Source organism: Aspergillus vadensis (genome assembly GCF_003184925.1).
Source record: "Aspergillus vadensis CBS 113365 unplaced genomic scaffold BO88scaffold_2, whole genome shotgun sequence".
NCBI lineage: Eukaryota > Fungi > Ascomycota > Eurotiomycetes > Eurotiales > Aspergillaceae > Aspergillus > Aspergillus vadensis.
This window is the reverse complement of record NW_020292040.1, coordinates 498318-523377: the sequence shown is the minus strand read 5'-3', so window position 1 is coordinate 523377 and position 25060 is coordinate 498318. Positions and strand designations below refer to the sequence as shown.

The 25060-nt window shown below is 48.9% G+C and overlaps 10 protein-coding genes across 10 annotated transcripts; 5 read left to right on the top strand and 5 right to left on the bottom strand.

The window, feature by feature from the left end:
• Window positions 1-35: 35 nt before the first annotated feature.
• On the bottom strand, window positions 36-1153 carry BO88DRAFT_400982 (uncharacterized protein). The gene is made up of 2 exons (XM_025705727.1): window positions 1045-1153; window positions 36-838 (listed from the first exon to the last, which is right to left on the bottom strand). The coding sequence occupies exon 2, from the start codon at window positions 781-783 to the stop codon at window positions 265-267; it is 519 nt and encodes a 172-aa protein (XP_025567155.1). The 5' UTR covers window positions 784-838; window positions 1045-1153; the 3' UTR covers window positions 36-264.
• Window positions 1154-5238: 4085 nt separating this feature from the next.
• Window positions 5239-6294, bottom strand: BO88DRAFT_330999 (oxidoreductase, short chain dehydrogenase/reductase family; the record flags this gene model as incomplete). Its single annotated transcript, XM_025702657.1, has 4 exons — window positions 5239-5439; window positions 5492-5605; window positions 5656-5767; window positions 5819-6294. 4 exons carry the CDS (start codon window positions 6292-6294, stop codon window positions 5239-5241), a joined length of 903 nt encoding a protein of 300 aa, XP_025567154.1.
• A 792-nt stretch (window positions 6295-7086) lies between these two features.
• Window positions 7087-12525, top strand: BO88DRAFT_440637 (MFS sugar transporter; the record flags this gene model as incomplete). Its single annotated transcript, XM_025709815.1, has 21 exons — window positions 7087-7178; window positions 7228-7347; window positions 7404-7612; window positions 7662-7708; window positions 7757-7811; window positions 7861-7979; window positions 8037-8303; window positions 8353-8474; window positions 8525-8697; window positions 8747-8812; window positions 8862-8942; window positions 9655-9818; window positions 9876-10628; window positions 10673-10925; window positions 10978-11097; window positions 11199-11530; window positions 11578-11615; window positions 11707-11789; window positions 11922-11980; window positions 12090-12328; window positions 12396-12525. Exons 1-21 carry the CDS (start codon window positions 7111-7113, stop codon window positions 12523-12525), a joined length of 3498 nt encoding a protein of 1165 aa, XP_025567153.1. The 5' UTR covers window positions 7087-7110.
• A 501-nt stretch (window positions 12526-13026) lies between these two features.
• BO88DRAFT_379698 (uncharacterized protein) lies at window positions 13027-14093 on the bottom strand (the record flags this gene model as incomplete). The annotated part of the gene is made up of 2 exons (XM_025704498.1): window positions 13694-14093; window positions 13027-13440 (listed from the first exon to the last, which is right to left on the bottom strand). The coding sequence occupies exons 1-2, from the start codon at window positions 13907-13909 to the stop codon at window positions 13027-13029; spliced, it is 630 nt and encodes a 209-aa protein (XP_025567152.1). The 5' UTR covers window positions 13910-14093.
• A 382-nt stretch (window positions 14094-14475) lies between these two features.
• On the top strand, window positions 14476-15005 carry BO88DRAFT_484302 (uncharacterized protein; the record flags this gene model as incomplete). The annotated part of the gene is made up of 2 exons (XM_025712276.1): window positions 14476-14498; window positions 14780-15005. The coding sequence occupies 2 exons, from the start codon at window positions 14476-14478 to the stop codon at window positions 15000-15002; spliced, it is 246 nt and encodes an 81-aa protein (XP_025567151.1).
• Window positions 15006-15263: 258 nt separating this feature from the next.
• Window positions 15264-17700, bottom strand: BO88DRAFT_379696 (putative pentafunctional AROM polypeptide). Its single transcript, XM_025704497.1, has 2 exons — window positions 15599-17700; window positions 15264-15544 (listed from the first exon to the last, which is right to left on the bottom strand). The coding sequence occupies exons 1-2, from the start codon at window positions 17654-17656 to the stop codon at window positions 15350-15352; spliced, it is 2253 nt and encodes a 750-aa protein (XP_025567150.1). The 5' UTR covers window positions 17657-17700; the 3' UTR covers window positions 15264-15349.
• A 183-nt stretch (window positions 17701-17883) lies between these two features.
• BO88DRAFT_421748 (C6 zinc finger domain protein) lies at window positions 17884-19930 on the top strand (the record flags this gene model as incomplete). Its single annotated transcript, XM_025708540.1, has 2 exons — window positions 17884-19787; window positions 19834-19930. The coding sequence occupies 2 exons, from the start codon at window positions 17884-17886 to the stop codon at window positions 19928-19930; spliced, it is 2001 nt and encodes a 666-aa protein (XP_025567149.1).
• Window positions 19931-19956: 26 nt separating this feature from the next.
• BO88DRAFT_440633 (3-dehydroshikimate dehydratase) lies at window positions 19957-22062 on the bottom strand (the record flags this gene model as incomplete). Its single annotated transcript, XM_025709814.1, has 3 exons — window positions 19957-20858; window positions 20987-21068; window positions 21268-22062. The coding sequence occupies 3 exons, from the start codon at window positions 22060-22062 to the stop codon at window positions 19957-19959; spliced, it is 1779 nt and encodes a 592-aa protein (XP_025567148.1).
• A 257-nt stretch (window positions 22063-22319) lies between these two features.
• Window positions 22320-23137, top strand: BO88DRAFT_400976 (putative pathogenesis associated protein Pep2). Its single transcript, XM_025705726.1, has one exon. The coding sequence runs from the start codon at window positions 22387-22389 to the stop codon at window positions 23128-23130; it is 744 nt and encodes a 247-aa protein (XP_025567147.1). The 5' UTR covers window positions 22320-22386; the 3' UTR covers window positions 23131-23137.
• A 332-nt stretch (window positions 23138-23469) lies between these two features.
• BO88DRAFT_400975 (shikimate dehydrogenase family protein) lies at window positions 23470-24924 on the top strand. The gene has a single exon (XM_025705725.1). The coding sequence runs from the start codon at window positions 23573-23575 to the stop codon at window positions 24458-24460; it is 888 nt and encodes a 295-aa protein (XP_025567146.1). The 5' UTR covers window positions 23470-23572; the 3' UTR covers window positions 24461-24924.
• The last annotated feature ends 136 nt before the right edge of the window (window positions 24925-25060 follow it).

Below are 25060 nucleotides of genomic sequence, written 5' to 3'. Positions count from 1 at the left end.
TGAAGCGTGTGTCATGACAATTTATGTACAAGTGTTCCCTGCCATTACACTCACATGTACATAGAAGCTCAACCCCCCACCCTTTGCAACTCTTGTCCAACCCTTGATTATCATCCTTAGCCCATGACGCCTTGTTTGTACCGCAGTTCCAGTTCGCCAAAATCACGCATTGTGTGTCTTGAACAATCACGGAGAGAATCATCAACTCCCTAGAGACAGACTTGGCTGCCACAACTCACACCAAACTGATCACCAGCCACCCACCTACCCCCCAATCACTACCTGCTGGGTGTCTGACTTCCACACGGCCCCTCCGACAGCAGCAGTAATCCCTAGCGCGATCGCAACCATGGTCCCAACTGTCACGACAGCAATTGTCGCCTTGACCGCCATGCGTTGCTTGCGGCTCAGTCTCTGCATCCATCCGCAGCGTCGCTTCTTCTGAGCCCAGAGCTTCGACTCACGGTGGTTCGCGCATTCCACTGGCTGTCGGTGAACCGTGGGCGGGTCTTCGGGATCAAGGGGGCTATATCTTGTCGTCGTCGCTTTGGCGGCCTTTTTCAGTCGGTCGATAGCCAGTGATGGTGTGGCATGGCGATAGAATGGAGAGGATGGCTTTGCTCCATCAGCTGGGTTGAATTCCCCTTGTTGTAGTTCGGGAGTTGATGCGATGGACGCGGCTTCAGGGACTGTGGGGAGGGGAGTGGATCCAGATGCAGTGCGTCTCTCTTTCTGTATCAGTGGATGATCTGTCGACTGGCTGAGTGGACTCGTCATATTCATGCTGCTTAGGTAAAATGCGGCTGTAGAGATGCAGTTACTCCTGACGCAAGTGATGCTAGATCCGTGGAAGGATATCAGTTAACGAAAATAAGAGGGTAAGTGTTGATAACATAGGTGAGAGGGGTTTTAGAGGTAATGATATGGTTGAGGGGTTGCGAAGGTTGCGCCCCCTGGCTCAACACCTGGATGTTGGAAGGGGTTGGCCGATGGTGGCTTCCTTGGGGGTTGTACATCCCCAAAAAATCAGGGGGATTGTCCCACCTACATATGTACACCACAGTCTGCCCCTCTAGGTATGATTAGAAGTCTTGTAGATTCTTATCGACATGACATTTCTTGTAATGTGAGGTTTGCGGTGCTGTTAGAGAGGTATGGTAGCAGTCCCAATTGGTGTAGATAGGCTGGATTGCTGGGGGAATGGGGGAATCTTAAGGCCAGGAACGTGGCTACGGATGCAGGTCATCCACTCATTCACTGCTTGTAGAAAAGCATCCACTCTAAGCTATCAAAATGATCTGCCCAGGTGGGACTTGCTTGCTTATGGACATATGTGTTATGATAGTCTCCTGGAAGCTATAGATAGAATTTATTCAATACTAGTGATTGAGTGTACGTAGCAGCACAAACCTGTAGCAGTGGGACAGCAATAATATGTAATTGCAGGTCATGCTAGGGGAGATATATATTTTTAGATGGACTTGCATCTTTCAATCACCCCAAGCAATCTTGCTAGTACTCTACTACTAGAGGACCGTTAGACCAAAATGAGTTATAGCTCCTAATACTAGTACTACAAAGAAGAGAATTTAGTTCCACAGCTGAATCGTTCTATCTTGGTTTTCGTGTAAAGTTACTCTTGGTGATACGGCATAAACATCAAGACGCCTTCATGCGGGACGGTCTGACATCACATATAATGCTCTATATTTTTTGCAATAAGTGCCTACTATTTACATTAGAGTTTATATTGAATGCATGGGAAATCATCTTGTTCAATTCCAATATTCAAGATTCGCGCGTTCTACGGGTTTCTCTGTTCAACGTTGATATACCACAGTAGAGGACTATGCCAAGCAACAACTGCCCACCTTTTCAACTTCCAGGATAACATCACCCAGAAAAGCTCTGATCCCAAGAAAATCTCCCTTAAGTCAAATCCTTCTGGTGTCGCACAAGCTCAGAAACACAGAATCCCATTGTCACCCGGATCTAGGCCCCGTTGCCCGGGTTATCGACACATTCCTTGCCAGGCATGGAATGAATAACCAAGAATGGATGTCGGACAGGGATGAATGGCCAAGGTCATTTTGGAAATTAGGGGAGGTCCCGCGGATGACCCTGGATGCTTTCATCCCTTCGCCCCTGTCCTCCCTTTCTTGGCTACATTAGGCTCGCTCATTATGAGGTATTATGCCAAAGGCATTCCAGCTACTTCAGAGACTGGATGCATACGGGGTGCTTATAGTAGAGGTCTCCGCTTTTGGGCTTGAGACCTTGCTTTCCAGACATCGTAGTAGGTCTCGTTAGTGGAGGTGAACGAACAATCACTCTGATCGCCTGGGATTCCAGAACTGGTAGGGATGATGTTCCTGATGAGTAGAAGGTATTGCGCACGCATGGATTTATCTTACAATTGAGCCTACTTTGTGAGCCAGTATCTCAAGAGGTCCTGATTTTACCAAGCTCAATGATTTCACTAGTGTCAGTCTCAACGTAGTGCTTTGTTTGACTTGACTGCTCCCAAAAACTCTGTTCAAAAATGAAATATGCAAAGGGCGCACGTCTTAGAGGTCAGTCGCAGTAGATAGTTAAGGTATTCATTAACTATGGAGTACTCCAGCATTTCTTCAGACTGAACAACTGAAGTTATGCTTGACATTATGCATGACATGGTAATCAGACTCTGTGCTTACGCGGGCTCACGTGATCATAATGCTAGATTCTATGCTACGAAGAATAACTAACGTAACCCACAATCGCGCGGCCCATACAATCGCGCGGCCCACCCCCCTACCCGAAACACCTAATATGATCAAATTAAAGCCTTTAAATCAATATAATTCTATATACAAAACGCTATATAACTAATTACTAAATGGTTTAGAACACTGCGTACACTTATAACTAATAATAAAGCAATTAGTGCACTGTAGAGATACCTGTAAGAGGGTCTCTGTAGATTAAGATATCTATTTAATTTTATTACTAATCTCCATATCTTGATTATATTAGATAATTTACTATATATCTTCAACTATAATACCTTCTATATAAATTATCTACCTTTTTAAGTACTTTCTCTTTTATATTTATTTTTTATAATTAGCACATAATTTCTTATTCTCCTTAGCAAGTAAGATTAAATTAGTTATTACAAGCTTACATTTCTTAAGAAATTACTATAATATAAAGTATATAGATAATATCAGACTTACTTAATATTTTTAAAGCAGATATTCTACAGTATTTTAATATTTCAAAAAATACTTTATATTATATAATATTTAAAGCACTGAGTCACTTGACTGGCTGTCCAGAGAAAGTAATATTTTCAAGTAAATATTTAATTAATAAAATATTTAATCAGAATTTAGAGAAACTAGACCTGTTACTTTAAATTTATTAATAATATTTAATCTTATTAGGGCTTGCTGGTATGCCTTAAAATAGATTTTTAAAAAGTTAAATTTATTAATATAATTACAGCTATAGCATACTTACTATTCAATCAAACTGTGATAGAATAACCTAGCTATTGGGATAAAAGTCATCGGGATGACGTATTATAGTGGTTGTGAGAGTCGTGAGGTCATCGATAGTGGTTCCATACCTCTCCGGCACCTATAAGGTACCGATTCCTCTGTAATGAGCTACTGATCCCTCAAGGATCAGTCTATTTCGTGGATATAGGCTACCTTTGTCATTATCAAACAAATATATGGTGTTTAGTGGTTGATTCCTTACCTAGTCGACAGGCTTTCTACCCTGACAAGTAGATCCTATCACACAAACTGCTGTATACATATTTAAGCATACTAAAACAACCAATATCCAGAGATTAAAGTAAATAGAAGGAATATAAAAATATATAAATAAAAATAATCTTATTTTTAATATAATATTAGTTAAATTTAGAGATCAGATAACTACCATAATTATTAAAAATTAGAAAACTGTATTTACCCACTGACTTACTTTTAATTAATAGAATAAAATATTTTTAAAGCTATTAAAATCTAATTATATTAATTATTTAATTATTATTACTAACTTTAATTCTCCAGGCAGGGGGAACGGTTTGACCCTTATATTATATTTAAAAATATATTTTACTTTTAAAAATCAGGATCAGAGATAAAGCCTCTTTATTAAATTAAATATATTTAATTAAAATAATCTATTTCCGGTTTCCTGGTTAAATTAGAGACAGCCGACTAACTCTTTAGAAACTAATTACTATTTTAATAGTAATAATCAGTCCCATAATAAACCCTATTTTATTAAAATTATATATATCATCTGGTAAGATTCTGTACTCTTATATAACTTTCTGCATCTATTTAAACCAGTCTTTTATAACTTCAGGATCTTTTATTTTAGCTTTTTAATAGTTATATTATCTTGCGTAGTGGGTTCGGAAGGATTCATAATATTTAATAAAATTATAAGCCCAGTTAATATCTACTTCTTGGGATATTATATAATCTTACTTAAAAAATATTAAATTAATTATTTTCTTAACTTTAAGCAGTTATAGAGGTGCGTCTTACTTATCTAAAAATAAGATTTATTTAATAAGTAATTCTTCTTTGTTTTTTAATAATTTTTAATGTGTGTTGACCATATCTTTAACAAAGCCTTGTCTAGCTAAACAAGCACGAAGGATGGTTCAAGGAATATTAAAAATATATATAATTTTATAAATACTTATGATTTAATATTTCTGAATAATTTTAATAATAAGGAGGATTCTACCTTCTTGCTCAGCTATAGTTTTTAATAAGATAGCTGACTTTGATAGTATTTGTAGTGGTTGAATTGCTTCAGGTAGGTGGTTGGAGGTGGTGTTTCGGGAGGAGCAGGCCGCGTGATTGTATAGGCCGCGCGATTGTGGGTTACGTTAAAGAGAAACAGCTGCTTTGTCATCCACACATCGATTACGGTTTTTTCATAGAGATGCAGAATAGCTGCATTGTATACTTGATTTTGACTGTCATCATAGCACATCTATCTGGAATCATCTACAAGTCACAAACAAGCCATCTTCAGACTGATATGTGGCTATCTTTTCCTGATCGGGAAACCCACTTCCCCTTACCCGATCGGGTAATACACCCTACAGCTCCAGCCTGCATGCATCGTTTCATGCGTCGAATCAGTGACAGACAACACATTAATTCTATATCCGTATCTATCCCAACGCCGACCTCTGAAATGCACCAAATCATCAACCATTCAAGCAGAAGCACAATGTCCACCGTCCACTCTCAAATCTGTACCCGTCATAAACCCGCTGCCATCAGCAAGCATATATACTGTGGGTGCCTTGAAATCTTCTGGGACACCAAGACGGCCTAGTAGCGCACCACGCATCCAGGTCTCCTCGACTTCAGGCTTCTCTTGAAGAAGGGCATCGGTCATTGCCGTGCGGATGTACTGGTTGCATAATTAGAATCGCGTGCATTATTCCAGTGTGGATGATACATACACCTGCGGATAGAGTGTTCACACGGATACCGTACTGACCCCATTCCTGAGCCACCGAGCGGCACATTTGGTGCACGGCGGCTTTGGAGGAGTTGTATGCGGTGCAGGTCAATCCCTATCAACCACATTAGTCTAGATCAACACATCAATGGACCGAAAACGAACCCGATTGGCAATTTGACCTGACATGGAAGCAATCATCACAATGCTGCCTGGGATGTTCTGCTCCTTGAAGATGCGGGCGCAGTGCTTCGCGGGAATAAATGTTCCGATCACGCTGAAGAGTCAGTTTCTATTGTACATCTTGGAACTTGAAGTGTTTGCTCACTTCACATCCAACATCTTCTTCCACATATCAACTGGGTATTCCAAGGCAGGCACCATTTGTTGAATACCAGCACAGGTCACTGCTCCGCGTAGGGGCATACCCCGGCTCATCGCCTCGGTGGCAACTTGCTTGAGGATCTGCTCTGTCGACTGTTCATCGGTAATGTCGCACTTGATGTATGTGGCTTTCAGGCCGCGGGCAGCAGCCAACTTCTGCACGGAGGCCCATTCGTCTGCGCTGGGTTCGGGAAGGAGGTCAAGGCAGACGACATCTCCGCCAGCTTCGATGACGGCACCAGCAAGGACGATTCCAAGACCGCGGCCTCCACCAGTGATCACGATAGTGCGGTTACCGAGGGAGAAGAGGTCATTTGTACGGCCGACGACGGAGGGTTGGGTGGACTCTGAAACTGCGGGAGTGGTGTGGTCAATGGCCACTTCCGGGGTGGTGTTATCGATAGCAATTGAGGGAGACATGGTGAATTGATCGGAGATTGGAAAACTGAAAACTATGGAAAATGACTGACAAGGGGAGGTACTACGGCTGTTCAAATAACGTGGACGAGCAGCTCATGGAAGCGCTTAACGACAACCCAACTAGGAAGATCCAGTCCGATTTGCTGTGCAGAAGCCTCATGCTTGATTCAACACTCCTCTTAGGCCTACTCTTCAAACAGCTGCAGGAGTTGATCACATAGGTAACTACAGCGGGGCTTAATACTTCCCTTATGGGAATTTCGCGATAGTCTACCCTGGAACCATGGCGCCGGCGGGTTGCCGGAGTCCAGCCGAGGTGGGCCCGGCAGAGGCGCGTAACATTACCGCATGCGGCAACTGTATAGGCAAACGTACGATGCCCTATCCCGGTCTCCACCCGGTTCTCGTTTAGCGGGAAGGCCATGTTTGGGGATACAAGTTGCTCATCTGCAGAGGGCTCCAAATTGAATAGTTGTGCCAGGCTTCGCCATTTTGAAGTTGTTGGGGTCGGGTCAGTATGGGTCCAGGCATGGCGTGGTTATATCAAAAGATATGTCCATCTGATTGCGAATATAGCCTTCTAGCCTCGCAAGGAACCGACAGAACTCTAATCAGCAGCTACCGTAGAAACTTCCCGGTCTGCGTGGTCCTCCACACCAACCCCGGTTTTGCCCTTCCGACCCCCGCAATCCGCAAAGCATGACGTCGGGCCGTCCATCGGCGGTTACACGCCCTATAAAAGTAGATGGAGCCCCTGAATGGCGCCAGCCCTAATCGCTATGCCTGTCTTCATACGTATCTGAAGAGTACGGAAACATGACTATTCTTGTTGGAAAGGCCCTGTCATGGGCTATCACCACCACTGCAGGAAGTGGGTTCCTGCTGTGCGTATCCTGCGCCCCTTTCACATTGCATGAGTTGACCCTTGCTTAGATTCGGCTATGATCAGGGTGTCATGTCTGGTCTGTTGACAGGGACAGCCTTTACTCGAACCTTCCCGGAGATAGATACTACCGCGACGGGACACGGTAGTTCGTCGTTGCAGGGGACGGTGTAAGTTATTCATGCGATGTGTACTAGGATGGGTTAGGTATAGCTGACGTGGTCAGCACTGCCATCTATGAGATCGGATGCTTCTTCGGGGCCATCATTGCCCTACTGATTGGTGAACGTATCGGTCGGCGGTGGTGCATCATAGCTGGCTGTATCATTCTTTCGATCGGAGCTGCATTGCAGTGCAGTGCGTATAGTATCCCTCACTTGATTGTGGGCCGGATTGTGGCTGGAGTTGGGAATGGCCTCAATACTAGTACTATCCGTACGTTGTGTTGGAACATGAGATAGATGGACGAGGCTAACGATGGCAGCGGTCTGGCATTCGGAGCTGAGCAAGGCAGCAAGTCGTGGAAAGGGGGTGAGTGGAGACAATAAGTCGACTCTGATACCGTTCTAACAGTTGTAGCTTGCGATTGAGCTATGCATCAACATTTTTGGCGTGATGACAGCATACTGGGTTGGTGAGTATGCCATATACTACATATGTTGATCCAGGGCTGACAGTTGAAGATTACGGAATGAGCTACGTGGTCAACGATGCGCAGTTCCGCTTTCCTATTGCCTTGCAGATCCTTTTTGCCCTGATAACACTAGCAGGCATTATCGTGCTTCCAGAGTCTCCTCGCTGGGTATGCCCATTGATTATTTGCTGCGTATGGAAGTATCACTAATGATAACGATGATAGCTTATTGCTCATGGCCGACACGACGAAGCACGACATGTCATCTGGGCCGTCCAGCCCAACGCCCGACTGATCGACAAAGACGACGCTGCAGTGACTGCCGACGTCACAGAAATAACCACCGCTATCGCTGAAGAGCGAGAGGCCACGCAGGAAGGGTCATTTAAGCTGGTCTTCACAAACGGCCACCAGAAGTTCTTTTATCGGACGCTACTGGGAATGGGTGGGCAGATGATGCAGCAGCTGTCGGGTGTCAATTTGATCACATATGTGAGTGGCCTGTGTTTTAGAACTATCGATCTGGGCCTGACTTGAGTAGTACAATACGGTTATCTTTGAGGATTCAGTTGGCATGAGCCATAACCTGGCGTTGTTGATGGCTGGGTTCAACGGCGTGGCGTACTTTGCCTCGACATTTGTTCCTATCTGGGCTATTGATCAGTAAGTTCCATATGGCTATGGTATAGTGTGGTCAGTTGTTGACAATCTAGGCTGGGTCGTCGGAAATTGATGCTCTTTGCGGCGGCCGGGCAATGCGCGTGCATGGCGATACTGGCGGGCACGGTATATGACGGTAGCCATGCATCTGGTATTGTCGCCACGGTCATGCTGTTTCTGTTCAACTTCTTCTTTGGTGTGGGATTACTGGCCATTCCCTGGTTGTGTAAGTTGACAACCCTTAGGGCGATTGTGGACATGGCTAATGATAGTAGTGCCCGCCGAATATGCTCCGCTGTCCATACGATCTCAAGCTGCGGCTCTCGCCACTGCTACGAACTGTACGTCCTGCAAATTTCATGGGAAACTAAGAAACGCTAATGATTGTAGGGATCTTTACCTTCCTGGTGGTGGAAATCACCCCAGTCAGCATTAAGAGCATCGGCTATCGCACGTATATCTATTTTGCCGGTAAGTCTATTCTCTCCCCATTTAGCGACAAGAGCTGACATCACAGTGTTCAATTTCTTTTTCATCCCCTTGATCTATTTCTTTTACCCGGAGACACGGAACCTTACCCTGGAACAAGTGGATCGGCTATTCACCGGAGAAAAGGTCCAGCTGCATTGGCACGCGTCGATGGGCGCCGTTGGGGATGCCAGCGAGCGAGTGGACGAGAAGACAGGCAAGGAGTGTGTAGAGCATGTAGAGTAGACGTATACTATGTATGAGCTAGATGTTCCCGACTGGTTACGAATGATTACTATCTTCAACACCTTCCCTGAATAAATTCAACCGGCTAAATGCAATGTCTGGGGAAATCCCCGACTTTCCCCACATTCTCCCCGGCGGGTATCATTTCCCGATGAGGCAATTTTCTCTCTTCTTCCCCCATCATTCCCCGCGATTTCACATCATCACCCATCAAGCTTCCCTCTTCACAATTCCTCTATCATACACAAATGACAGGGAATTATGGCTGAAGTATCACAACCTCTCGAACTACAAACCAAGCCATGCGCCGATTCTCGTCATCTTCCGCGGAAACGGACCCGCACGGGATGCGTGAATTGCAGCCGGCGAAGGCGGAAATGTAAGCAGCAAGCAAGCAATGGAGCTTGATAGCCACAACAACTAGTTACCTATCTACTTAGATACCATTGCTCATTGCTGACTTATCCAGGCGACGAAGCAAAACCAACGTGCACGGGCTGCAAGCGGCGCGGCGACAAGTGCCAATGGCGCATGCTAGGGTCCTTCCGTGAGGCCAACATCAAGGTTCTAGAACCGGGGCATCCGTCCATGAATCAGACGGCGAGGGGGACTAGGAAACAGAGTAAATTTAAGGTTCGTTTTAGCTTCTTGAAAATGGGGTGAGTGTTGGCTTATGGTGTTGCTTGGAAGATTCTGAATGTTGTTCCTTCTCCTGCTCGAGCTGCTGGAAAGGAACGGCAGCTGAGTCCACCGGTTGATGAAGGAAGAGGGTCATCGCCTTCGGCACGATCGCTTCCTGGTGATGGTGATGGGGATGGGGATGTAGTGCCGGATGGTCTGGAAAATGTATCCGGAGCAGCTCCGGATGCTCATCCGACGGTGCTTAGTCCTGGTTCTAATCAGGCTGTATCGCCTCTTTCGCATCACAGTTTCCAGGCCCAGGAGGTTAATATTGGAAGTGGCCATTCGCCTCATCAGGCTAACGAACTGCCTCACCCTTACCCCGATGAAGCGCCTCACCAGCCGTACATCCATTCTAGTCCTGAGTTTATCGTTGATGAGCTCACTGCTCTGCGCAACCTCTCCAACAACACGGGGCACTTTCCTGGACCTGAAGTCTACCAGTCTATAACATCGCCATTGTTTGATCATAGCGTCTTTTCTGATCCAGCAAATTTGACAAATGATGTTTTCGTTCCGGGCTCAGCCTACGAAGCCCTTCATACCACGCTGCGTAATCGACAGCTGTGGACTGCTCGGACAGAAATCCCCAGTCGCGCCAGTACCCCGGCATCAGTGCTTGGATATGACGGACCCACGCCGAACACTGCACGTATACAGAGAAGCAGACGAGCCCAGTCCAGACCCGGACGGGACTTTGAACTGACAGCCGAGCGCGAGAATATACTCTGGCAGAACTATTTGAACGAAATCTGTCTCTGGGTGAGTGATCCAGACACCCCGCCGGACTAATACTAATCCTGCAGCTGGACATGTTCGACAACCACCGACACTTCGCATCGACCTTCCCTCAGATGGCCAAGTCGGCGCCACATCTGCGATATTCCATTCTTGCTCTGTCAGCACGACAGATAGAGCGACAGCAGAACAAGAAGTCGCAATCAGAAAGTCTTCTCTTATACCAGGAGGCCATCCATCAACTTCTTCCGGAGCTAGAGCAAAAGACGACCCCTGTTATCGCGTCATGCGTCATTTTATGCGTCCTCGAGATGCTCAGCTGTATGTACCCCTCTCTTCCCCTCCGACAGTCCCCACCCACTGACAGGTCTAGGCAATCCCAAAGAGTGGCGCCGTCACCTCGACGGATGCGCCTACCTTATCCAAGCCGCGGAAATCAACGGCTTCTCGGGTAAAGAGGAGCAAGCGCTATTCTGGTGCTTCGCGCGAATGGGTTAGTTGCATCTAGTCTACCTACTTTATCCCTGTTCCTGGTGTCACCCCCCACACATCCCCTCAGAAAGTAGTAGACTAATGCACGACATACTGTTACAGACGTCTGCGGAGGCCTCATCTCCGAAGAAGAGACCATTATCCCGATCCACCACTGGATTCCGCGCGACATGACCCCCACGGAAGCATCCCAGCTCTTCCTCGCCTCAAACATGACTACCTTCGACACGTACGCCAATTACACCGTCTTCCTGTGTGCCCAGACATTAGGGGTGCTCTTCGGCGGTAGCAGCCAGTTACCAGCGTCCTGCGTGTCATGCCACTATCTCTCTAGTCCCAGGGAGGGCGAATCGTATGTGCAGCGGTGGCAGCGCCTGTTTGATGATGTGGAGCAGTGGTACGAGAACCGGCCAAGTCAGATGAAGCCGATCTTTGTCCTGACAGCGGGAGGGAAGACAATGGGGAGGGGTGATGGGGAAAGACCGTTTCCGACGGTGCTCTATGGGAACGGGGCTGCTAGTATGTTGCCTATTCAATTTCCTATTTAGGAATTTGTGGATGTATCCGTAGGCAGATGGCATGGATGTGTGTGCTGACCTATGGGGTCCAGTTTCAGGAAATCAGCTCTACCATACCTGTGCATTGCTTTTGCTGCAACGAAAACCAAAGACCATATCCCTGCCACGGCGACCGGTGAGTCAATTTCTCTTTGTCTGTTTCATCGTGATGATTACATCTGACGGATCGGATAATTTCTCTCACTTGGGCATCTGTTTATCCTTGGATATACTTACTTACTAATACTGAGACTAACAATATGTCTAGAAATCGGTGTTGTGGCACGCGCGGCAAATCTGCGCTATTTCCGCATCGAATACACACCAGTAAGTTGGCCCTTACTTCATGATATACTTGCTCTACGCAGCATGTCTTAAAGTTTAAGGATAAAGTTAATGGATGGGAAATAGTGGCTGCTGGACCAATGCCCTGCAGCCGCTGTGGCTGGCTGGCAAAGTGATGTCGCATCACTCGGAACATACCGCCATTATTGAGACTTTGACGCGAATTGAGCGCGAGACGGGGTGGGCGACAGCCTGGCGAGTGGAAGACCTAAAGGAGTTTTGGGGAGATGAGGACGAGGATGTGGATGTGGATATGGATGGGGGGATGGATCTGGACCTGCGGAGTGAGAGGGCGAGAGGAAGTATCGGGAGTATTCCTTCGAGTCGGTCGTGAGATGAGAGATTTCCACGATGTGGCATGAGCAGAGCAGAGCAGACGCAGCGCACAGTAGCGTAGCTCAATGCAGGCACGGGTCGGACGGGAGGAGTTTTGGGGTTTGATGGATATCATTGGATTGATTGGGATGATCGAGATCGGGATCCACCAGGCCGGGACTGAGCGGGATGCTGATCTTACCGAGACATGAATCGATGAGACATTCAATAGACACCGATGTACACAGTATATACGAGCAGCAAACGTCAAGAAGACATAATGTGATCTTCACCGTAAATCAACATTTTTAAAGACTATCAACCTCTGTAGAAAGTCAAATAATAGACAGTCAAACCTAGACAGGAAAGAAGATCCTCATAATCAAGGCAGGCAACCAAGGCAGTGGATCTCAGCTTGCAGGATTCAGCTTCAGCTCTTGCCCCATCTGTGCACTATTATAGGTCCAAACCACCGACTCCTCTCCAGCCGCAGCGGATCTCGCATCCTCCCAAGCACAGGTTCTGGTTCGCGCGCGCGTCCCGATCCGCTTCCACTATTCATCCACCCAGCTAGCAAATCTCCACCGTTCATTTCATTTCTCCATTTTCCAGGAAATAATCATTATCATACAAACCAAACACCCCCTTCCCAAATAAATCACAAAAATTAACACCTAAAAAATTCAATGAAAAGAAAATATTACCAGATAAAATCAAGATTCAGCCGCTACCCTCCTCAACACAACCTCCAACCCTAGCACCTCCCTCCCCATCTCCCTCAACCCAGCCCCATTATCCTCCCGATCAAACCACAACCTCCAAACCCCCTCGTCATCCACTCCCGGAAACCTTACTGCCAACCACCCCTCCCACCCCTCCAGCGTCATCCGCGATTCGTCCTTCGTCCAGTCAAATGGCCCACACACCTGGCCCTCGCTCTCGGCCCGCCCACCCCAGCACACCTCGTGCGTGGTGACGTCCAGGAAGACCCAGCGTAGTGTGGGCGGGGTCTCCCCTGTGATGGTTACCAGGCCGGCTGTGTTATCGGGTGGGAATTGTGGGTGTGTGAAGAAGCCCCCGTTGAAGGGGGTCATGGTGTTGGGGTTGGGGTTTTTGGTTATGTAGAGCTGTTTTGGTTAGATCTTTTTGGTTGTTTCAATGCAGGTACAGATTAATTCTGGGTAACGTGTGGGTTTTCTAGGGTTGGAGCTAGAAAATGGGGGAGACAGGGATGAGATGGGATATGTAGATGTGGTATGATGGGTGCAGGATGAGAAACATACTACCATCTCTAGGATGTGCATAATCCCGCAATAGGGATACCCAGGATGGTAGTAGATAGTGTAAAGAAGGTAGGTAGAAGAGGAGGAAGGAACTTACTCGGTTCTCAGGACCCACATACACCATCGCATTATGAATCTGTTCGCGCTGTTCCGTCGTACCCTGATTCACCGAACAGTTCACTAACAAATGACAGCGTTGTTTCCGACTGGATTCTTTCCGGTTATCTTCGCTATCGCGCATGTGTTGACTGGCTTGGTTTAGACCGATCATGGTTGGGAGCATGGTGGCCATCATGGCGATGCCGAGGACCATGTTGACTGACTGACAAGTGAGTTATGCTAGTGAGTGTGTGAGTAGGTGCCTAGCTAGCTAGCCAGGATGAACGACAAGGATCGGAGAGAAGAAAATGCAAGCGAGATGGATAAGGACGGAAATAATCAGAAGAAAGAGGAGAAAAAAAGTCAGATCGGCGCATTAAGTAGGGTGGATGGGGTGGAGTCGATGCAACTTGGTCGGAACTAATCGCTAGACTTGCAGATGGAGGAAGTTATTTTAGCTTTGCAAATGGGGTGATTTATAAAGTAGTTTAGGCGGGATCGGGGGCTTTAGTTCTGTCTGCTATTTACATGGATTCTTTTTCTTCTTCTTCGTCCTATTCTTCTTCCTATTCTTCGTCTTCGTCTAGGTATTCGGAGTCCGAGTCTGAGTCGCTGTCCTCGACATACTTCTACTCGCACTTTTCCCTCGCGGATTCGTTTTTGAATTCTCATCCTCATCCTCTTCCTCACTCCTCTACCACCTCAAAGGAGAAAGACCAAGAACAAGAACAAGTCAAATCCACCTACCAACCTCCTCCAATTCCAATCACTCAAGACACAATGGCCGACTCTTCCTCCCCAGGGTACGTCTCCCTCCCTTACCCTTCCCATCACCTCCCCCATCCCAATCTACCCTCATCCATCCATATCCCAGCATACCTACGTAGTAACATCCTCGATTCTCCAGCCCTACTTCCACTCCCACTACCAATCCCTCTTCCACAACTACCCCCAAACCACCCTCCAAACCCCCCTCCCCTACTCCCCCAACTCCATCTGATCCTGCAGCAGCATCTTCACCCACCTCAATCCCCAAACCTGCGTCTCCCACCCCAATCCCAACTAACACTCCCCTCCCCACCAGCAACACCCCACCCGGCAACCGCCGCAACAACCGCGCCGAAGAGGAAGCCGCCGGCGCCGCCAGCGCCATCCTCCCCAACGAAGGCATGAAGGCCCCCGGTTTGACCGCCAACAAGGAAGAGAAGTCCAACCTGAAGATCAGCATTCACTTGAACTTGCACGCCAAGGTCAAGTTGGATTTGGATGCGCAGTTGTATGGTGATATTGTTATTGGGTTGTTGTAACCTTGTTACCTTGGACAATGAGGATGTGGTGAGGGGGTGTGTGTATGTAAGGGTATTCTATGGATGAAAGTATGAATGAATGGAATGAAATGGGTATATGATTGGATTAAGATTTTCCAACTGTACTTTCTGTATTGGAAGGCTGTAGAGAAATTTCAAATGGTGGAAATATGGTAATGTGATGGTGATAGTGATGTCAAACATTACTATCACTATCAATGATCGTGTCTGTGGCAGTTATAACGCCAAGTATTCGTTTATGCGCATTGAAATCAACTGGAGTGTCGCTAAAAAGTAAAAGGAACCTACAGGAACCATATAAACAAGCAAGATACACACAGTACCTGTTAGGTAACAGCATTAGTGTACTCCCTCAACACCCCCCTCATAACATGCACCGGCGCCGGTCTTCCCGTAAACAGCTCATACTGCGCAATGCCCTGCTCCAACAACACCACCAGCCCATCAACCACGACCCAGCCCATACTCGATCGTTCATTCATAGCCATTCTCAGCTTCGTTTGTGGCATTCCATATGCGACCTATCCAGTTAGCACTTCTAGAAATATTCCGGGTATATTATATCACACACGCACATCGATAAAAACACCTCCGGTCGTACTCCTCAACCACTGCCCCGGTATCTCCATCGTAATAGGAGCCCGTAACTGTCCACCGGCTGGCGCAGGCAAGCACGCCACGATGATCGTCGGTTGACGGAACCCCGCCGGCCAGGGGTCATTGCCTGACCGCAGAACCTCTATCTGCAAACGGGTGTCCTTCTTCTCAGCCCAACGAGTATAGTACTCGGCTAGTTTCTGCGCATTGAAAATAGTCCGATTATAGATGCAGATCTGACGAACGCCCAGCTGGTAGCATGCGTAGATAGCTGCGCGGGCCATACCACCTGCGCCTATTATCAAGGCAGTTGTGCCATGTCGGATGGCGTTGGCGGGAGAGAGATGTTTGTTGATGCAGTCGCGGATCCCGAGGTAATCCGTATTATATCCCTTTAAGATCTTAGAAGACGGATGGTTGGTCCGCTGAATGCGCTGAATGACCACTGTGTTTACGGCGTGGATGTCCTGGGCATCTGGACTGACTTCATCCAGTAATTTGAGGACGTCTGTTTTGTACGGTAGTGTCACGGCCACCCCGCCGTGTTCGGTACTGTTCAGGAGCTTGTAAATGTCGGAGAATCGATCGCTGCATAATAAGTCGTAATTGTGTGGTAGGCCGCAGGCATTGTAGGCCGCGTTGTGCATTGCTGGTGATAGACTGTTTTGGACTCTTTGGCCAAATACGGTGAATGTTTGTTTTGGGAGTAGGTAGCAGGATGTAAGTGCTTGCTGGGCTGATGCGAGTGTAACTCCTATGTCACGTTCTGGTAAATATGGGAGTATCACTGGTGAGAGAACAGGGTTTAGACATATAGATGCTCGGCCGAGTGGCCCAGTATGGTATGCGGTTATGGGAATGTCGGTTATCTCACCCAGCCGTTGTCGTAAAGTCAGGTTAGTGAGATCGCCAGGGAAGCTGGGCTCGGCAGTAATGCGAAAAGCGTCAAAGCCAAGCTCATCTGTCTTTTCCAGCAGAGAGCGAACTTCAGAAAATATGCTCTGGTTTCCCGTCATAGAGCTTGACTGACAGGTGGCAATGATCTTTGTGTGGCCTTTGGCCAGCTTTAATCGGCTCAAATCGGGGCTGTCAACAGGACACGCCACAACATCGGGCGCCAGTCGAAAAAACATCTCCAAGAGCTCGCAGCATCTAGGACTTAACTGCTGAGGAACCTCAATGGAGATTGGAACCCGGGTATGTTTACGGATTGTCGCCATATGCTTAGCAATCCTTTCCATAAATGGACCACTATCGAAATCGACTGCAACCCCGTCAATCACAAGGTTAACCGCGTCAGTACCACTCTCCAATAGTCCCAAGTCCGGACTGCCTTCCAACCAGGTCAACGGCACCTGCAGCGCATATGTATGAGACGGTGAGAACGGGTCCGAAGAGTAGAGCACATGAAAAGTGCGCCCGAAGATTTGATGCAAAAACCTCAGGAACACTCGCTCAGCCTCCTTGAGTTTGATATACGCCGGGAGGGGGCGACCAGCGTAATCAGTCACCTTCTCTTGTGTGTGATTGAAGAAGTCGAAACTGGAGCATGACTGGAAAAACTCATTGCCTGCTTGAAAGATTCGGTTGAACTTGTCTGGGCTGGTGGTCATGATGAACCGCTGAAGATCCGCCCTGTCGCGTCTGACATACACCACAGGATGATTTTGTGCAAAATCCTTTAGAAGCACCTGCTGTTGGCGATTCGCTGACCATCCCACACCAGTGATGGTTATTACACATCCTGTAGAGCATTTCTCTAGCAATGTTCGAGTCAATTTGAGCTCCAGCTCTCGGTATCGCGCAGGACCGTGTTGCGCAATGTACTCCTGAGGAGAAAGTTGCACCTCCTGGCGAAATACAGCATCAAAATCAATGAACCTGCGACGCAGCGCGACCGATGCAATGATGCCTAGGGTTTTCTTCCCGGCGCCGACGAATCCCACGAGCAGCAGGGTGGCGTCCGCACTGTACCGCCGGCAAGGGATGGATACGAGGCGGTCGCATGGTGTCAAAGGGGAGCTGGAACTATACATTGAGCCTGTTATGATAGGAAAGCTCAGATTCCAGCATCTCGAGTCATTGCTGGCTGCTTCAGCTGTGGCAAAGTGAGCGGACGAACTGGACAGTCAAAGTGAGACCGCGTAAATTCCTTGCCGATCACATGATCCAGACTGAAACTCAACTGCACCACCAGAAGATGCATCTTGGAAAGGGAGAAATCTTCGGATAAATTCAGTAGCCGCTAATCACGGCATATGATATGCCTGAATCCAGGTCTTTGAAGCGCCAGCGCATCGCTCGCGCCTGTGATCAGTGTCGGCGTCGAAAATCCAAATGCGACGGAGACCAGCCAGTCTGCGCCATCTGCCACTCGGCTGGCAGGACCTGCACGTATGAAAACATCAGTCGGCACCGGGGATTGCAGTCGGGATATGTTCGCAGTCTAGAGGTAACTCTAGGGCTTTTTCTCGAGCGGTTCCCTCGGAATGAGGATGTCTTGCGACGCTTCCTGCGCGACCCTCAGTGCAAGACGCAGCTACCGGCGAGTGAGTTGGCAGAGCGTGGGCGACAGTCCCGGCTAGCCAGACACGTGTATCGAGTGCTGAACCCTGACTCACAGGATGAGTCGAGTAGCGAGCTTGAAGAATATGCAGAAACTGCATCACGAGGATGCGACATTGATGAAGGGGGAGGAAGAGGAGAGGAAGGAGAGGGCATTGCCCGGGAAAAAACCCCTGACAGGCACAGAATATCTGAGGCTGTCTCAGTGGAATACCTCAATCAACCCATCCCGAGTAATGCCGATCAGCTGCTGCAGTTCTATTTTACCCATATCCACAGCTGGCTTCCTATTGTCGAGCGTCGGGACGTCCTCCGCGTCCTGCACACCCCTCCAGATGCGTCATGCTCGGCTCGAGACGCCGCCTGTCGTCTAGTGTTATGGGCCATTGTCGCCTATTCATCGGCAATGCATGATACACTAGGTCGAGGCAGCCAGGTCGACCCAACGCAGATTGCTCAATCCATCCGATTGCAAGTCCTGAGGGACATTGACCGGCTGCAGCTTGGCCATCTCCAATCTCTGTTGATCGTCACCCTCCTTTACCTGGGGGTGGGCCATCTGCGTCTGGCGTGGGTACTCGTTGGCGAAGCCACGAGGATGCTCGAAATGCTTCCGGAATCTGTCAGGTGCGCTCGCTACATACACATCCGGCATGGATGCATCTTGATCGACAATCTTACTTCGGCAATCCTGGAGAAAGCTCCATGTGCTTCGCTTGATGATCTGCGACAGTGTGCCTTAGTGAGCGAGGACGATGTGGACGAATGGGAGCTGTGGTCTATGATGCGACCGGACAAGGCTTCGGGAGGCAGTGTAGTCACAAAAGGCCCCTTGCGAGCTCTAAGCAGTCTCAATCTTATCCACGAATTGATGCGATTTCTTACTCAGATACTCTATTATCCATCTGGGACCCTCCCTATCCAGGAGCTCATCGTCGAGCTACGGAACTTGCAAGACCTTGTGACGGCCAGGCGGCCTTATCGCGGTCTTGAGTTTGCAAGCCCTCCTCTTCTTACGCTACATCTAATCACAGCCTTCGTGGTATTTTCTCTCGCGCTGAAGCACAAGACGTTCGATCCGGCCATCAAGCCGCTGGCCTTGACTAGCTTGCGCTTTACTCTTGAGATACTAGATGCATATACAGAAATTACTGGGATGGCGGGCTCATCTCCGCTGCTTCGCTGCTTTTCCTTTCAGGCCTACCGGTGCCTACAGAGTGCTCCTAGCATGTTGGGACCGGGAATGGAGCAGCTGAGCAGTCGACTCATCAATCATATGCAGAAACTCAAGCGAAGCGGTGAGGGTGGCACTCCAAGTGAGGCGCTACGTTTTACATGGTTGCCCGTGGGGAATCACCTTGAGTGGCCTTACATGTCAGTGCCACGACTCGATTACCAGAGGCCTTTGGCGCCTGGAGGCACTGTATACGGTGGACTTGATCTTACCCAGGGGAACACGGTAGTAACAGACCAAGTAATGGCAATGCCCGGCTTGCCCAATACTTCTGGTGTTATGGATGCTGGAAATGAAACACAGGCTCAGGAGCCTGAAGACTTTGATGCTCTCTTCGAGGAAATGGTGGCTTCTATTCCACAAACCAGGTATGTCGATATTCCGTCTATTGTTTATTCATACTAATCATTACAGAAACGAGCCCACCTTTGCCGAGAACTTGGGGTTCTATGCAGGAAATCTAGATACAGACTTCCTTGCTCAGCTGCAACATGTCCCAGACAATGGTTGATATCAACTTAGCCATCATGATCGTAATCATAGATCCAACTCCTTGGCCAACTGTTGCCAGGCCCGGATACCTCGCTGGGAATGACTCTGTGGCACAGTCGGATCCGGATCTGCCATGGTTCTGGAGAACAACTCCATTGACACCCATCCTTCGAATCCGAGCTCCTTCAGGATTACTCGCGCTACCTCGACTACAGGGAGATAGCCATCCTTGTCCTGTTCATACAGGAACAATCTCGCGTTGCGGCTCCAGTTCATGCGTGCCGGCTGGCCGTCGACGTGGAACGGATGGCCGGGGACCAGTGGCTGCTCCATTTTTTCTGCATCAACAACCTGGACATAAAAGACCTTTTTCACGTCGATGGTCTTGACAAGGCGATTCAACGAATGAGCCAGCACAGCATCTGCGTCAGGGACCTTCCCCGAAGGACTTGCGGGATCGGCCCACACCCGACCGGCGATGTTGAAGGTATCTAGACAACATCCAAAATTGGGGCGATCCACCCGCTGGATGATTTCCCACATAGTGTCCCATGTTGAAACATAGGTACCCCAGGCGAGACTCTCGTATGCGAAGCGAACTGGCGGCTCTTGCTTCAAGCCCAAATCGGCCACCTCGATCATGTCGGAGACGATAAGATCAAGGTCTCCTGAGATGCCATCGGGCTGAAAGTTTGACGGAATTTGGATGATATCGGTGCCGAGTATCTTGACAATCTTGAACCAGGTGTGAAGTTTGGCGATTTTCTGTTGATGGACACCTCGATCCAGCAGGCCCTCGTAAAACATGAACGGCTGTAAGCCAATCACTTCCAGGCCGTGATGATAACAAATGTCCTTGGTTTCTCGGGCGGCAGCTAGGAGATTCTCTTCTGTCGGTTCTCCCTTTTCTTTGGCGAGGTATTCCAGGTCTTCGTAGAAGATTTCCACTCCTTGGAAGCCGGCCTGAGCAATTTGGGAGAGCTTCTCAGGAAGAGAATGGACCCAGGCACGGCCCACGGACATGGACGCGATGGCAGGTTTGCAGGGCATGATGAATAGAAACAACTGATAATACAATGTATGTGATATTCAAAGCGTAGCATGAACCTTGGGTGTGCATTTATATGCTTTCTATCATACGTCAGGCCCGGCCCACACTGAGGTCATCGGCAATGCCCTCATCCGATCCCTGTCCCTGCAATCCACCAACACTACTCTTATCCTCTAGAAGTTAATACCCGGACTCTCCTCTGCAGCCTTCCGTAGCACAGACCACGCTCCATCCAGCGACAACTTCTGTCTCTCTTCTTCCCCGCACCAGAGCCGATACTGCTCCGACATCTGATGTCCAATAACCTCTGTCCCCTCCACCGTAGCCCACCCACGCTGTCTCGCCATCTTCAAAAATCTCGTCTGTCTCGGCTTGAAGCACATATCCAGCAACACCCCCTTAGTAGGAGCCTCCAAAAATGCCTCCACAATGCGATGCACCTCCTTCTCCTCCGCCGTCACCGGCTCCGCATCAGGAACTGTACCAACGACATACCCGGGCGCCGCATCCTCCAACAAACCCGCAACCTGCTCCAACCTCTCAACATGAACCATCTTCAACCCCTCCCCATACTCCTTCTCCGTATCCTCCCTCAACACCCTAACCTCTTCCTCATCCCGATTCACCACATAAATAGGCGTACATCCCAACTCCGCATATAGCGCGTACACCGCCGCACGACACGCTCCCCCAGCGCCCACAATCACCGCAGCCTTACCCCTCCCTTTCTCCTCGGGATCAGCTGATAGCAAGCACCCCTTAATCCCACGCCAGTCTGTGTTTGTTCCACGTAGCGAGCCATCTTCTGCGCGATAGACATTGTTGCACGCTTGGAGGCGCACAGCGTACTCGTCTAGCCCGTCAAGATGCTCCATGATGGTGCGCTTGTAGGGCATGGTTACCACCCCGCCGGCGAAGGTGGGCTGACGGAAGAGTGTCATGGCGTCTTCGACGGTCGGGCATTCTTGCGCGATGAAGGTCCATGGGTAGCCCATGCTGTTAAAGGAGTAGTTGTGCATAGGGGGCGCGATGGAGTGGGTTACCCCGATGCCGACGAGGTAGGCGTAGCGCCGGGGGTCGGAAGTGGTGGTGGCGGACATGGTGTTTTTCGTGATATCTGGTTTCGATTTGGATATTCTAACAACTTGTCTGTAGAGTATATGACTGACTGCAGATATTATACTAGTCAGAATGTCCATCGGCTATGATCCTACCCGTCACGGGTATCTCTTTGCCGAGCCCATCTTCTCCCCGGCTCTTCCCCGCGGGGTATGCATGCCCTACTGACCTAGTATGAGTATAGTATAAAGTGAACTAACCCCACCATCTACATCTAAACAATCACCATCCCCTTTCTCTCTCTTACACGCACACACCCCACAAACTTAGAACACGCAAACTAAAACAAATCAATCATCATCAATATGCCCGATCTCCACACCCTCCCCCCAAACTCCCGCCCCCAGCACGCCATCCGGAACAACGGCCCCCATCACCTAGCAATAGAGCGGTACCTCCTACGCGAGCTCGCCGAAGGCTGGCCGTGCTACCGCGACGCCTGCGAATGGGAGAACTTCCGGTCAATCTTCCACCCAGAAGCGCACGTGTACACGACGTGGACGGGGCTCACGCACCACGATGCATTCATCACAGCCTCGCAGGCGGGGATGGACAAGGGTGCATTCATCATGCATCGCGTGCACGGCAGCACTACAGATATCAATCTTGAAGGGATGCGTGCTGTTACCAAGATGAAAGCCACTATTACGCAGCGGTTCAGTGAGGTGGAATGTGTAAATGGGGGAACGTGTGAAGTGGATGCGGAGAGTGATTGTCGGTTTATTTTCTTTTGGGAGAAGATTGCTGATGGGGAGTTGAAGGGTCAGTGGAGAGCGAGGTTTGTGAGACATTGGTATGAGAAGGATAAGTTGGTGCTTGTGACGCCGGATCGCGTGCCCGTGATTGATCATGAGAAGTTGAAGGAGTATCCGGTGGGGTATCGGCATTTGGCGTATTTGCAGGAAAAGACTATGGGAGTCAAGGTTCTTAGGGATTTGCCGGGACATAGGAGGGAGAAGGCAACGGGGAGTGTTAATGGTGAGAAGCATGATTTGTTGTATTGGCAGGCGAAGGAGTGGGTTGAGGGGGGTAATGTGGAGTGGGCTTGATGTAGAGATTACTTGTTAAATGTATGTTGGTGTATGTGTTGTCTTGAATATAAGTTGCGCCTTTATAAATTTTTAGTGCTATTGAGTAGGGCTAGGTGTTATTTCCAGTGTACTGGAATAGGAAGGCGAGATGCCCAACAGCCCTCTTAAGAGCAATGCTATCTCAGAGTAGAATACAAACCCACATATACGCATTCTATGAATCCATAGCTGTGGCAACTTCTACTAGCTTCTTCTCCAGGATAAACATACACCCACCCAACAACCCCATACTTCGGCTCCCTCCCGATGATAAACACATACCCTAGGCTATGATCCTACCCGACACTCCACCACCACTCCACCACCGAGCCCTATATCAACCATCATAACCACATACAGTACCCTAACCAAATTCAGTCTCATTGTTCGTCTTTGAATTTGTCTTATTATTACACTGAAAATGACGCAGCCCCTCGTCTTCCACGTCTTTGGCGGCCCCAACATCCGCGCCTCCTTATCCCCGACAATCCACAACGCCGCCTTCACCCACCACCGCCTCCCACACACCTACACCGTCGCAGAATGCACTTCCTTATCAGAAGTATCCCAGCTCATCACCTCCCCCTCCTTTGGCGGTGCCAGCATTACCATGCCTCACAAGCTCGCCGCTTTTGAACACTGCACTCAAGTGAGCGATTCAGCGCGTGCCATTGGAGCCATCAACACCCTACTTACTACCCGATCTCCGAACGGGAACGGAGCAGTTAAGGTAACAGGCGACAACACAGACTGGTCCGGTCTCTACACCCTCATTATCGACTACTTATCCCAGCAAGGCATACATTCCGGTAAAGGGACCGGCAAAGTAGGCCTCGTCATTGGGGCAGGGGGTGCCGCGAGAGCAGCCGTGTATGCGCTCTTACAGGCTGAGTTCTCGACGATTATTATTTGGAATCGGACTGTCGGGAAGGCAGAGGATATTGTTGGGGATTTTGATGCTCTGAGGTGTGGGGGTAATGACGTTGAGATGAGGGCTGTTGGGGATGTGGATGGCATTGGACCTGTGGATGTGGTTATTGGGACTATTCCTGGGGATGTTAAGAACGAGGAGGATTTTGAAGGGCTGTTTCAGGAATCGAAGACGGGGTTGTGTGTCGAGATGGCGTATAAGCCGAAAGTTACTCCCCTGATGAAGGTTGCGGAGAGGCGTGGGTGGGTGGTCCGCGATGGATTGGAGGTGTTGTTGAGGCAGGGCTTTGAGCAATATCGCTTGTGGACGAAGTTGGATGCCCCGGAGGGGGTGATGAGGGAGGCGATTGGGGAGAATGGAGTGAAATCGAAGGTTTGATCAGGTTTTAGCGTGTTCGAGTTGTGGTGAGATTCGTTTGCATGAAATGATTTTCCCCGAACGATGGTTCAGAGCTCTGTTTTTTCCTGTAGTTTCATGCTCTTTGCTTCTCGTCAGCGTCATGTCTGGCGGGCGTCAGGGCGAGGAATACTTGCAGGAGGGCACCACGCTCACTGGACGCCCTCCTGGTGACAGTTCTCCACTGGGTTTCAAACCAGCCATTCGCAGGTTCGGCAGAGCTGCTGGCGCATGCATGTTCTCCAGACGGTCGCTAGTGTCCGTGGCACTAAGCCATGTCGTTCCTGCGCTGCCACGAGGCCTATTCTGGCACTTTTCTGAACAATTGACGCTTTCCATTTTCTGTGTCCCATAAGTAGATTTTTTTCAGAAGATTGTTGCTCATGAGATCTGCTCTCCGTTAGCGTTCTTGTAAATCCCCTCCGTTTGTCGGCCAAGAAGCCCCGGACTTGCATCACGGAGGAGGGAATAATACGACATCAGCCTCCGTCTTGGGAGCATGTGATACCATCATCAGCTTACTCCGACCCTTCTCGAGGGATGGAATCTCATGGTCTTTGGTTCCCCGCACAACCGGCCGAA

What these genes read in the sequence shown, in the direction of transcription:
- BO88DRAFT_400982 (XM_025705727.1), bottom strand. Translation starts at nt 783, where the DNA reads ATGAATATGACGAGTCCACTCAGCCAGTCGACAGATCATCCACTGATA.
- BO88DRAFT_379696 (XM_025704497.1), bottom strand. Translation starts at nt 17,656, where the DNA reads ATGTATAGTTCCAGCTCCCCTTTGACACCATGCGACCGCCTCGTATCC. An exon ending in CCGGAGGTGTTTTTATCGAT is followed by an intron (nt 15,545 to 15,598) that starts GTGCGTGTGTGA and finishes CTAACTGGATAG; the next exon opens with GTCGCATATGGAATGCCACA.
- BO88DRAFT_400976 (XM_025705726.1), top strand. Translation starts at nt 22,387, where the DNA reads ATGCCCGATCTCCACACCCTCCCCCCAAACTCCCGCCCCCAGCACGCC.
- BO88DRAFT_400975 (XM_025705725.1), top strand. Translation starts at nt 23,573, where the DNA reads ATGACGCAGCCCCTCGTCTTCCACGTCTTTGGCGGCCCCAACATCCGC.